The following is a 12,985-nucleotide window of genomic DNA, read 5'->3' as shown; positions in this document are numbered from 1 at the left end:
ATTCTAAAATTTCTGTTAAAAATGTTAGTTTGAGGAAAAGAAATTTGTGTATTTTTTAAGTCAATGAACCCTTGCAATATTTTAATTGTTTAGGCTAACTGAAATTATTAGTTAGATATTTTGTTGAAATGGGAAGTTTGAATAGTAAAAATAACTAGAATTGCCATTGCAAGCAATAGCGGATGTCACCCTTCCCCCTATTGCCACTAAGCGGCAGCCATTTCAAACTTGTTTAACAGTAAATGCACAAATATGCATGGCTATTCATCTTTTTGTAAATTTTCAGTATATTCAGAGCATTTTAAAGTATTTCACATTTATTCCGTTTCCATGGCAACGGCAGCCATTTTGAAAATTTCAAAGTCAAAAGTCTCATCTTAACTTGTCAGTTACCAATAATATCAAATTTCATTAAGTTAAAACCATTTTGAGAATTTTTGACATTTTTGCAGTTTCCATGGCAACCGTGGCCATTTTGGAAATTCCAACTTCAAAAGTCATATCTAGACTTGACAGTTAACAATCATATCAAGTTTCATCAATTTTGAAGCATTCTGAAATTTTTGCTCCTGTATCCATGGTAACATAGTAGTTCCAATGATTATCAAAATCATTCGAAACCTGTATATAGTGGACAACTATATTGCATAAAAATTTGATGATTTTAAGTTCAAGCAAACCAAAGTTATTCACCAAACCCGGAAGTTTTTGGAGCATTTTGACCTTTTTGCATTGTTTCCATGGAAACGGCAGACATTTTGGAAATTCCAACGCCAAATTCCACATCTACCAAAGTTGCTCATCGTTATGCTAAAGTTTCAAAAAAATTGGAGCATTTCCATATTTTTGAAATTTTTGGTGTAGTTTCCATGGCAACATAGCAGTTCCAAAATGTGCCAAAATCATCCAAAACCAGTATATAGTGGGCACCTACATTGTATTAAAATCTAAAAATTTTAAGCTTAAGCATTCTCAAATAATTCAAGGAACTCCAAAATTATATTTTTTCACTATTTTTCTGTTTCCATGGTGATGGCAGCCATTTTTTAGTTCCAAAGTTGCACAGACTCTGGGGAGTCAGGTTTCCTTGTTATAGTGCACCATCATTCGGATTGGTACTTTTGGCTCTGAGAAAGGGGGCGGACAAAATTAGGTGGAAGTATAATAATAATAATACAGAAAAAGAAACAGAGGAAAAGCAATATGTCACCCGACATTGTCGATCGGGTGACATAAAAACTAGCTGTCTTCAATATCAAAGTACAAATCACATCAAACACAACTTACAATTCAAACATTTGTTTTTTCCTCCTACAAAGCATGTTTACTATCTTAACAAAAAAACATTTCAATTTAATAACCTCCCTTTCATTGAATGCAATTTTACACCTTACATTTCTGAAAAGACAATTCTTTGATTTTTTTCTCAAAAGTAGATTACAAATAAATTGAAGTATTCATGTGCGAACACAACTGGCACTCGTATCTTGTGTTTATCTTAACAATTGCTTTAAAATACCTATCTCACTCCTGATGTAAATACTTACAATTAAGTGTGCAGTGATATTAAAAGGAACTTAATCAAAAGAAAATTTCTCTTTTCATCTAATTTCTCTCCAAAACTAACCAATTATCAAAACGAACAAGTGAAACTGCGAGCTACTGCTCACTGATGATACCCCCGCCGCAAGTGGATAATATTAATAGTGTAAAAATATGCAAGTGTTCGGTAAACAGGAAGTTGTCGAGTGATGAATCTGAAAACGCATCACACGGTATAGCTGACTTATAAAAATCCTGAAACCAAATTTCAGAAATCCTTGTATTGTAGTTCCTGAGAAAAATGTGACGAAAATTTTTAACTTGGTTATCATGTGTAAAATCATACAAGTGTTCGGTAAACAGGAAGTTGTCGAGTGATGAATCTGAAAACGCATCACACGGTATAGCTGACTTATATAAATCCTGAAACCAAATTTCAGAAATCCTTGTATTGTAGTTCCTGAGAAAAATGTGACGAAAATTTTTAACTTGGTTATCATGTGTAAAATCATACAAGTGTTCGGTAAACAGGAAGTAGTCGAGTGATGAATCTGAAAACGCATCACACGGTATAGCTGACTTATATAAATCCTGAAACCAAATTTCAGAAATCCTTGTATTGTAGTTCCTGAGAAAAATGTGACGAAAATTTTCAACTTGGCTATCATGTGTAAAATCAGACAAGTGTTCGGTAAACAGGAAGTTGTCAAGTGATGAATCTGAAAACGAATCACATGGTATGGCTGACATATATAAATGTTGATACCAAATTACAGAAAGGGTGGATGTGTAGTTCCTGCGAAAAATGTGACGAAAGTTTCATGGGACGGACTGACTGACAGACAGAGGTAAAACAGTATACCCCCCCTTTTTTAAAGCGGGGGTATAAAAAGATATTGATAGAAAGGACAAAACTGTTTGGATCCATTTTCTGCGACAATTGGTCGGACAAAAGAATAATAAACTTAAATAATTGACATCTTAACTTGTTTATCTGCAAGAATTGGTTGAAGGCAGCAAATTTTTCTTGAAAATACAAATTCTTAATGCAAATTTTTTAGTTCCTTCAGTTTCTTCATAGAAATAACGACAAATTATGAACATAAAATCAAGGGAAGTGACTCACGTTGACAACATGGTGCTGGCTCCTCCCAGATTTAATGATGGCTGTGCTGTATTAAATCCTCCTCCAAAACCTACAAGAACATTGTATACATTATTTCTTAAATCTAAACATTCGGTAAATGATCTTTTTTATCAAATTATTTTGTCCAATAACTATATTTGTTAAGGTTTGACAACAAAGTGCAATAACAAATAAATTATTTATAAATTTTACCATTTCATCATGCCTCCACTAAAGACAATTTAATTTTCAATCTTAAACACAAAGTTTAATTAGTTTTTAAATATTCCAAATTTAACTGTTGAGAACTAGTTGAAAAAATATCATAATGCAGGAAGTGTTGGAATCTGTTTCTCTACTTAGACAATATGTAGACAAACTTTTTTTTGTTTTTTCAATGATCTGCAGAAAGATGAAATCTTTCAATTTGAGGTCATCAGACATGGTCGCCCTTTTTAGAATGTCACAATAAAATAATAAGAGGACAGAAAGAAAATTTGACGTTTCAATTTAATTTTGACCAATGAGGAACTGATAATAAGTTGGAAGACTTATGAGTATAAATTAAAAATTAAAAAAAAACACATTTGTTTATGTATATAATTTTTCTATAATATATCAATTCAGCCCATGACTCTATTTATACCTGTAAAGGTACTAGCTCCTGTACTAGCACCAAAACCAAATCCAGCAGGTTTAGCTGTGTTCGCTCCAAACAGGCCACCAGGAGTTGCACCAAGACTGAAGCTAGGAGCTGATGTTGTAGTACCAAATCCAACTGGTTTAGCTCCAAATAAACTGCTCCCTGTACTGGTACCTGTAACGTTGTTAAGAATGTTATAATGAAAACTATGCTACATTCATGAAAATTAAACAACTTCTGGATACTTTTTTTTTTATTTTAAACTTAAAAATACTTGTTTTTCTGAATTGGTTTTTTTTCGATTCTGTGAATGAACTTTTCATAAATTACTCTGATGATTGAATGTTGTTTGCTAAATGTCTAGTGGCAAATATTAAATGCATTTTTAGTACAAAACTACTTACGTCAAAGTTTTTACCAAATTAATTCATCTGTCACTTCTGCAAATGATTTTATTTGACGTAATTTTATGGGAAAGTTTTACATATAAACTATCATAGTTTCCTCAAGATCATACTCGCAAATGATGTCAAGGGAGAGCCGAAAAATTCATTCCCTGAAATTTCCACAATAAATTATCATCTGTTCATTTTCCCTACAATGAATTTGTAAGATATTTTGATTATACTCACATGTATCATTGAACAGGGACAAACCAGCCAGAGGACAATATTCCTTTATACTCACATGTATCATTGAACAGGGACAGCCAGAGGACAATATTCCTGGATTAATCAGTGATTATACTCACATGTATCATTGAACAGGGACAGCCAGAGGACATGAATTGGTAAGATATTTTGATAATACTCACATGTATCATTGAACAGGGACAAACCAGCCAGAGGACATGAATTGGTAAGATATTTTGATTATACTCACATGTATCATTGAACAGGGACAAACCAGCCAGAGGACAATAATTGGTAAGATATTTTGATTATACTCACATGTATCATTGAACAGAGACAAACCAGCCAGAGGACAATACTCACATGTATCATTGAACAGGGACAAACCAGCCAGAGGACAATATTACTGGATTAATCAGTGATTATACTCACATGTATCATTGAACAGGGACAAACCAGCCAGAGGACAATATTCCTGGATTAATCAGTCTCCAAATAAAACAAGAAATAACATTTTTTTAATTGAATAAATCTTATCTATTCTTACCAAAAGCAGGTGCTTGTGAAGTAGCTCCAAAGAGTCCAGTCCCTGCAGGTTTATTAAACAGATTTGTCTGACCAAACCCTGTTGTTGATGTCACAGGTGTAGCCCCAAATGCTGGCTTGTTAGTACCAAATAAACCTCCCTACAAATAGAACATGAAGGTAACATGTCATTTCAAATAGATTGTTTTAATAAATATTAATAATGAGTGTTATTAAATCAAAAGGAATATAAAAGAATTGGGGTAGAACTTTTATATGGGTATATCTTACATATAAGTATTAACAGAATTTCCTTAGTATAAATGTTTCATTTCAGAAGGGACATGCAACTTAGTATTGAACTGTATCTTTTATTTAGAGCATGAATAAATTAACTCAGTGCACCAAAGTTGTATTAGTAATATAAATCTTTTTAAAATCATAATACTAACCGTGGAGGTACTAGTACCGAATCCTCCTGTCCCTCCACCAAAACCAGTGGATGCTCCAAAACCTGCAGTTCCTGTGCTACCAAATAATGAAGACTGTGTTGTAGCTGCCTGGGTACTTCCAAATAGAGGCTGAAAACAAAGCAAAAATGAAGTTTGAAAGTATATTATACATTAAAAACTTTGTATATCATTTTAATTAACTGTTAAGACAGAGATATTCCCCTGTATGTAATTTTGACAGTAAAATGTAAATGCTGAAATTGAAATGACAATTCTAATGCAATTATTTTGTATTAATGGTTCTAATTGGATGACAGTTAGCGCAAAATTTTCTATCTCCTTGTCTGTAAATAAGGAAGCTGACATTTTGAATTGCTGAATGTATTGACATATAAATTCTACAATAATAAGCCAAAAAACTCACATGTTGCACCTAAAAATCTTCTTTTTATCAAATTTTATTACATTCTAAAGCAGCACAGAAGCCTGAAAACGCCCAGTGTTTATGTTTGATGCCGGAAGCATACCTATGATGTCACCTGGTGTAGGGACCAAAGATAACATCTTTTCTCGGAATTATTTTTAATGAAGATTTTACACTGAAATAATGATTGAAATTTAATTATGAACTTGTTTTGCATTAGAATAGAGATAACTGTATTGTATTTGAAGCTTTGCGGACGTCCATCTGTAGTGTTACTGCTGCAAATACCTGTTTACCTGTCTCCGATACGCGTCGCCAGGTAAACTAAGTTTGCGACAGTAAAACTACCGATGGACATCATTAAAGCTTCAAATACAACACAGTCATCTCATAATTCTTCGACATGTAAACTATTCAAAAGTTCCAAAGTCAATGCACCATGGCTGAGGAGCAAGGGTAAGATAATCTCTATGGATATGAGATGTGCTGATGCTAATACAATTGCATTCCTAAATGAACTGACCTACTATTATCTGTTCCCCCTTAAACTAATCTATCATAAAATAACATTTAAATTAAGCAAAAGTTCAAATGGCTGTAAAATAAAGTTTTGAGCAAAAGATACCCAGGAGTGGATTTCACAAAGAATCTTACGACTAAGATTGTAAGTCATGAACAATTCAGTATACTTAAGATAAATCTTAGTCGTAAGTTTTTTTTGTGAAATCTGACACATAACACACCTTATTTTGATTTCCAAACAAAGAATTTCCAGTACCAGTACTGCCACCAAATCCAAAGCCTGCAGTGCTTGTTGTTGCAGTTCCAAACAATGGTTTGTTAGCTTGACCAAATAATGCTCCTGCAGAACTCTGTGGCTGGGCTCCAAATAATGTTGATCCAGTTGAAGCCGGCTGCTGTTGTTGCTGCTGCTGCTGTTGTTGACCAAATGCTGAAAGTGCAAAAAATTTATAAATCAAATAAATATCAAGGTTGACAACAAATGGAAGTTTTTTTAAAATGGTCTTGACTGGCTATACAGCCCTTGCACGGTTGATTCAAGGTTGAGTTGAAACCTACCCGATTTTATTTTAAAGCTGATATTTAAGATTTGCATTACAACTTCCTTTTAGAATTTTGCATAACTTAGTTAAGACAATTTTTATATTTGAAACAAATTTTAATAGTAAACCATGCATTCAAATTAAGTATTTTTTAAAGAGTTGTACTGCAATTTTAAGGGAAACTATATAATAAATAATATGCTATTTACATTCATCCCTTACTATTAGATATGGTCCCTTGTCTAAGTTGTCTTGTCACTAAATATTTTATTAGGTTGCTAAGAGTGAACATCTTATATATCTTAATTCATGTATAACCCTTCATTCCCTCAATATTTAACATCCCAGAATGATTGAGTTGTTTACTGAATAGTCCCTCAATATTTAACATCCCAGAATGATTGAGTTGTTTACTGAATAGTCCCTCAATATTTAACATCCCAGAATGATTGAGTTGTTTACTGAATAGTCCCTCAATATTTAACATCCCAGAATGATTGAGTTGTTTACTGAATAGCAGAGATGGGTCCGATTACTTTCAATGTAATTGATTAAATTACAATTACTTTGTTATTTGTACGATTAAATTAAATTAATGATTACTTCATTTCTGAAAGTGTCTGATTAAATTAATGATTACATTGGCAAAGTAATCATGATTACATCTGATTACAATGAATTAAAACAAAAACCAAACATTTTGAATGATAAGAATGAATTAACGTTTAATATAACATTAGTTCTTTTCAGAAAAAAAATTGTTTTATATATTTTAAAATGATAACTTCAAACTTCATCTATTTAATAAACCACAACAGTTCACTACAGACATACATGAACATTGTGTCACCTATTACACTTTATTATCATCATTGATCTCTGAATCATTTTGACTTCAATTGAATATGGCTTTATAAAGAGTTTGCTGTTTGTCTTCTAACCTCTTCCAGACTTTATATAAAATTGAGAATGGAAATGGGGAATGTGCCAAAGAGACAACAACCCGACCATAGAAAAAAACAACAGCAGAAGGTCACCAACAGGTCTTCAATGTAGCGAGAAATTCCCGCACCCGGAGGCATCCTTCAACTGGCCCCTAAACAAATATATACTAGTTCAGTAATAATGAACGCCATACTAATTTCCAAATTGAACACAAGAAACTAAAATTAAAATAATACAAGACTAACAAAGGCCAGAGGCTCCTGACTTGGGACAGGCGCAAAAATGCGGCGGGGTTTTTATGTATTTCAAGGTGCAGTTTTTGGAAGTTAAAATATCGATGAAATAAAGTTAACAGATAAAAATTATGAAAAAAATTAATAGAATTGTTTAAACAAATTGTAAACAAATTACAAGTACTATAAGTCAATGCAATTTACATGTCCAGTCCAAGTACATACAAAAATTTGCTTTATATATTAAACAAGATATTTGTCCAACTTTTAATTTAGTTTGTGCTAATTAGATAAATTTTCACATGTCTGATTAATCTTTTATCATATATATTGTCCTACAGCTATACTCAATTGGAAATTGCAATAAAAACAAACCTTAATTAGTTTCCTACCTGTCAATTCAAAGTTTACAATAATCACAATATTAACAAAAGATTATAATTCAGGGTTAAATAAAAATATAATGTTGCTTAAATATAACAGTTTTTTTTTATCAAATATATATATGCACATCTTTTAATTGTGAATATATGTACAATATCTTTTACTAAGGCCTTCTTAGGCTAATGATGACTTTTTTAATATTGTAACAGTTTATTTTTTACTGAAGTATACAAATCAATCAACATGCTTGATAAAGTAAACTAAACTATCTTAACTTGTTTATTATATAAGAATAACAAAAAAGTTTATTTATTGACCATAAACACAATTCAAGATTTTTTTCGTTGTAATCAGAATGTAATCAAAATGTAATCAGGATTACAGGGCATTTTGAAAAGTAATTGATTAAATTAAATTACATGTAATCAGATTTTTGGCTGATTAATGATTACACTGATTACTTGAAAAATTGTAATCAATTACAGCTGATTAACGATTACAATTACAATTACCCCGAGTCTGCTGAATAGTCCCTCAATATTTAACATCCCAGAATGATTGAGTTGTTTACTGAATAGTCCCTCAATATTTAACATCCCAGAATGATTGAGTTGTTTACTGAATAGTCCCTCAATATTTAACATCCCAGAATGATTGAGTTGTTTACTGAATAGTCCCTCAATATTTAACATCAGCATCCCAGAATGATTGAGTTGTTTACTGAATAGTCCCTCAATATTTAACATCCCAGAATGATTGAGTTGTTTACTGAATAGTCCCTCAATATTTAACATCCCAGAATGATTGAGTTGTTTACTGAATAGTCCCTCAATATTTAACATCAGCATCCCAGAATGATTGAGTTGTTACTGAATAGTAGCTTGTCTGTATTTCAGGATTTATCTCAAGGTGATATCTCTTACCAGATGAGATCCATGCAGTATTAAGAGTACTTACGACTTGCAGTCATTCCAAAGTTAAATCCTGTACTTTGTTGTTGGGTAGCTGTTGGTTGAGTTCCAAATAACCCTCCACTTCCTGGCTGTTTACCCTTCCGGTTAGCAGCATAATCTTCCATTCTTAATTCCTAAACATGAGAGAAAACCATTGGCATATACTTTTTATATATATATATAAGTACTATCTTCAACACTATTTTAACCATACATTTATAATAATAAAGCATACAGATCAAGTTTATATGCTATGCTTGCAAACTTTGTTTTGTAGTTAGCCCAGACATTGTAATTAAGATTAACACTTAAATTCAATGGGTAGGCGGAGTAACAGTGTGGCTTTTAGTTTTTTGTGTCAATTGGTAGCTGTCTTATTGACACATACTCCATTTCTCATGTTTTCTGAGTAAAAAATTACAACTTAATATTAAATGATAACTTTTCATGTGGTATTACTTCATAGCTGTGATGCACTGATTCCTTTTGGGTAAAAGTTTAAGTCTGAATAAATGTTAAAATTACCTCTAAACTTTTCATTTGGTATTTCTTCATAGCTGTGACACACCGATGCCTTATGGGTAAAAGTTTAAGTCTGAATAAATGTTAAAATTACCTCTAAACTTTTCATTTGGTATTTCTTCATAGCTGTGACACACCGATGCCTTATGGGTAAAAGTTTAAGTCTGAATAAATGTTAAAATTACCTCTAAACTTTTCATTTGGTACTCCTTCATAGCTGTGATGCACCGATGCCTTATGGGTAAAGTTTAAGTCTGACTAAATGTTAAATTACCTCTAAACTTTTCATTTGGTACTCCTTCATAGCTGTGATGCACCGATGCCTTATGGGTAAAGTTTAAGTCTGAATAAATGTTAAAATTACCTCTAAACTTTTCATTTGGTACTCCTTCATAGCTGTGATGCACCGATGCCTTATGGGTAAAGTTTAAGTCTGACTAAATGTTAAATTACCTCTAAACTTTTCATTTGGTACTCCTTCATAGCTGTGATGCACCGATGCCTTATGGGTAAAGTTTAAGTCTGAATAAATGTTAAAATTACCTCTAAACTTTTCATTTGGTACTCCTTCATAGCTGTGATGCACCGATGCCTTATGGGTAAAGTTTAAGTCTGAATAAATGTTAAAATTACCTCTAAACTTTTCATTTGGTACTCCTTCATAGCTGTGATGCACCGATGCCTTATGGGTAAAGTTTAAGTCTGACTAAATGTTAAATTACCTCTAAGCTTTTCATTTGGTACTCCTTCATAGCTGTGATGCACTGGTGTCTGGTGTTGATATTTGTTGTTTGTCCATTTTTCACCATTGTATCTGAACTGGATGGTGCATTAAATTTCAGTGTTGTTCCACTGGCAACATTTCCACCAAAGCCTGAAAAATGTCAAAGACAACTCTTAAATTAATTTCAAAATTACATCAGCTCTATTTAATTGAAAACACAAATGTGTCCATAGTAGATGGATATCACACTCGCACAATCATTATGTTCAGTGGCTGATGAGATTTGGATAAAACTCTAATATGGCATTACAATTAGCTATATATAGAAAGATCATATCATACGGAACAAGTGTACTAAATTCCATGTTCATTGAATTCAAATGTCATCAAAAACTTTCACCTGAATCGAACAAACTAATGGACACACAGACCAAAATCCTATTGCTCCCCCAGACTAGGCTGTACATAAAAAAAAGTTAACACTCAATAAATAGAACAGCCTTTTTTCTTTCCAAAAATAACAAGAAACCAACACCAATATCCCAATATAATGTATCAGGGTTAGTTCGTAACTCATGGAATTGATTTAACATACAAATTATGTCAACTTAAATTCAATAAACATTGGACAATAGTCTAAACCTTACCCCTCTCTGGCCACCAGGACCAAAAACTTTCAATATTATTACCTGCACTTGTGCCAGCTTGTCCAAACAAAGATGGTGTCTGTTGTTGTTGTGTTTGACCAAATATTCCACCAGCTGGTGTACCGGTACTTGCTCCAAAGCTTGCTAATAAATATCAATAACTCATTTCAGCAATTCTCAACATGCAAACAAAGATTTTTGACAAATTACCTTATTTGTTCTACTTTAAATAACATTAATGATTCAGTTATCATAGTTATATGTTAAATATAAAGTTTACAATTTGTACGTTATATCTGTGTATGAACTATATTCTTCCAAGCTGAAAGCATGTTTGTAGTCAAGAGTCAATGTAAAAGTAACCATTGTAAACTGATTTCATGTAAGTTTATGCTCATTTCTTCAAATCAAATGTTCTTTATTTCAATTCAATTTTATATAATACATTCTGAAGTTCTAAATTTTACTTTTATTTTCATCAATCTAATCAATACATATATATACATGTTGTATAAGTACCAAACTATTTCCTTATGATTATATAAATATGTTTATCATGTACTTGTAGAAAATAATGGTATAATTGTACCCAATGATAAAACTTATTTGTAATTCAAAGAAATGACTGAAGTTTTTAGTGAAAATTCAAGTATGACGAAAATGCGTTCAAATGACAAAGGAACTACAAATTGTGATCGTTTGAGAAATATTGAAATTCAAATGTGACTAATCCTGGGGGAAACAGTTTTTATCAAATGACAAAAACTTTACTCCTAGTTGATGAAATGCCGACTGACTGATTTTCCTGAGGAAAATAATTATGAGGTTTAATTAACGGATTAGTGACCCATCGGATGGCGATAAGCGGATAAGTTGAAATCACAACTTGTAACACCTGTTGCAAATTTTAATTACTTGGGGGTCATAAACTTGTCAAAAAACATACAGACAGGTAGATTTATAGGATTTTAATACGAAAATATTTTTACATTTTCAAAATTTAAGTGACGAAATTGATTTGAAATACTTTCGTCAATTTGAAAATTGTTTCGTCAATTTGAAAATTGTTTCGTAAATTACAAAAGTGACGAGAGATAGCAAAATCACTGATCAACTGCTTCCGGTTATTATCACATGCTTTTCTGTAATGTTATTGAAAATACACCTCAACGGTAATATGTTTTTGTATAAAACATAACAAAGTTGGAAACAAAACAAAATATGAATCAGAATTTTTTTTTATCAAAAAATGCAAACAAATATTACACATGTTACAATAAATGTATTTTTTTAAAGTTTTAAAAATAGTTTTGTCCATGTTGATTCAGTAAATCTATATAGAACTTTGACAAACCTCCAAATCCTGTTGGCTTGGCACCAAATCCTGTGTTTGTAGCTGGTGTAGAGAACAGCCCTCCTGCACTTGGTTGTTGCTGTCCAAACAACCCCCCACCAGAACTACTTGCTGTTGGTGTTGCTCCAAAGGCTGTAATATTAGACACAACAGTCAATTAGTTGTTATTTTGTTGGCTGACATTTGAAAGCTGTGTACATCAAAATAATGATATCCCATAATTATGATTTGAAAGATAAACAAATCTGACTTACAGAAAATAAATGACACACACTGAAACAGATGAAGAACACGGTTTTAATACAGATGATCTTATTGTTGTGGTTCTTCATGCCTTAAAATATACATTTGCTTGTTTGTTACGTGAACCATGAATTTTATATAGCTGTTGTAAATATTGTTACAGGTCATACAGGTTTTTGTTCTCCTTTTGTTACTTGTGTAAAGATCTGTTAAGGAAGGTAATAATGTTTTCATGGTCTATCCAGCATACTTCACTTTTAATCTTTGTAGACACTCAGGTATGTCTACTGTAATGATCATTACATGCTGTATCAAGCTAGGCTTTTGAATTGGAACCAAAATGTATGTTCAAACCTATGAGCTGACGATTAATGTCAAATTACAGCCAGTAAAAATAAAAATTTCTACATGTTACAATGAACTGACAACATTCGTGCATTATATAATTATTAATGTAATTGTATGATAAAAGTGATATTGCATGAATTACTAGTATGATAAAAGTGATATTGCATGAATTACTAGTATGATTAAAGGTGTCAGACCACCAATTAAAAATCCCTATCTGTTCA

General features: G+C 32.0%; 1 protein-coding gene across 8 annotated transcripts in view; it reads right to left on the bottom strand.

The window, feature by feature from the left end:
* Nucleotides 1–12,985, bottom strand: part of LOC143084973 (nuclear pore complex protein Nup98-Nup96-like) — a 71,343-nt gene that overhangs the window by 34,525 nt on the left and 23,833 nt on the right. For 6 of the 8 annotated variants that reach the window (XM_076261075.1, XM_076261076.1, XM_076261074.1 and 3 more), the window contains 10 exons: nucleotides 12,171–12,302; nucleotides 10,859–10,960; nucleotides 10,168–10,319; nucleotides 8,928–9,057; nucleotides 6,088–6,296; nucleotides 4,921–5,049; nucleotides 4,491–4,629; nucleotides 3,315–3,485; nucleotides 2,669–2,738; nucleotides 1,288–1,311 (listed from right to left, as the gene is read on the bottom strand). In XM_076261075.1, the coding sequence (XP_076117190.1) occupies nucleotides 1,288–1,311; nucleotides 2,669–2,738; nucleotides 3,315–3,485; nucleotides 4,491–4,629; nucleotides 4,921–5,049; nucleotides 6,088–6,296; nucleotides 8,928–9,057; nucleotides 10,168–10,319; nucleotides 10,859–10,960; nucleotides 12,171–12,302 (1,258 nt within the window). Of the gene's footprint in view, nucleotides 1–1,287; nucleotides 1,312–2,668; nucleotides 2,739–3,314; nucleotides 3,486–4,490; nucleotides 4,630–4,920; nucleotides 5,050–6,087; nucleotides 6,297–8,927; nucleotides 9,058–9,630; nucleotides 9,668–10,167; nucleotides 10,320–10,858; nucleotides 10,961–12,170; nucleotides 12,303–12,985 lie in introns of those variants that run through there. The other 2 variants (XM_076261078.1, XM_076261079.1) reach the window with 2 other exon arrangements.

This window comes from Mytilus galloprovincialis, chromosome 8 (assembly GCF_965363235.1).
Source record: "Mytilus galloprovincialis chromosome 8, xbMytGall1.hap1.1, whole genome shotgun sequence".
Taxonomy (NCBI): Eukaryota; Metazoa; Mollusca; class Bivalvia; order Mytilida; family Mytilidae; genus Mytilus; species Mytilus galloprovincialis.
This window is presented reverse-complemented; position numbering and strand designations above follow the sequence as displayed.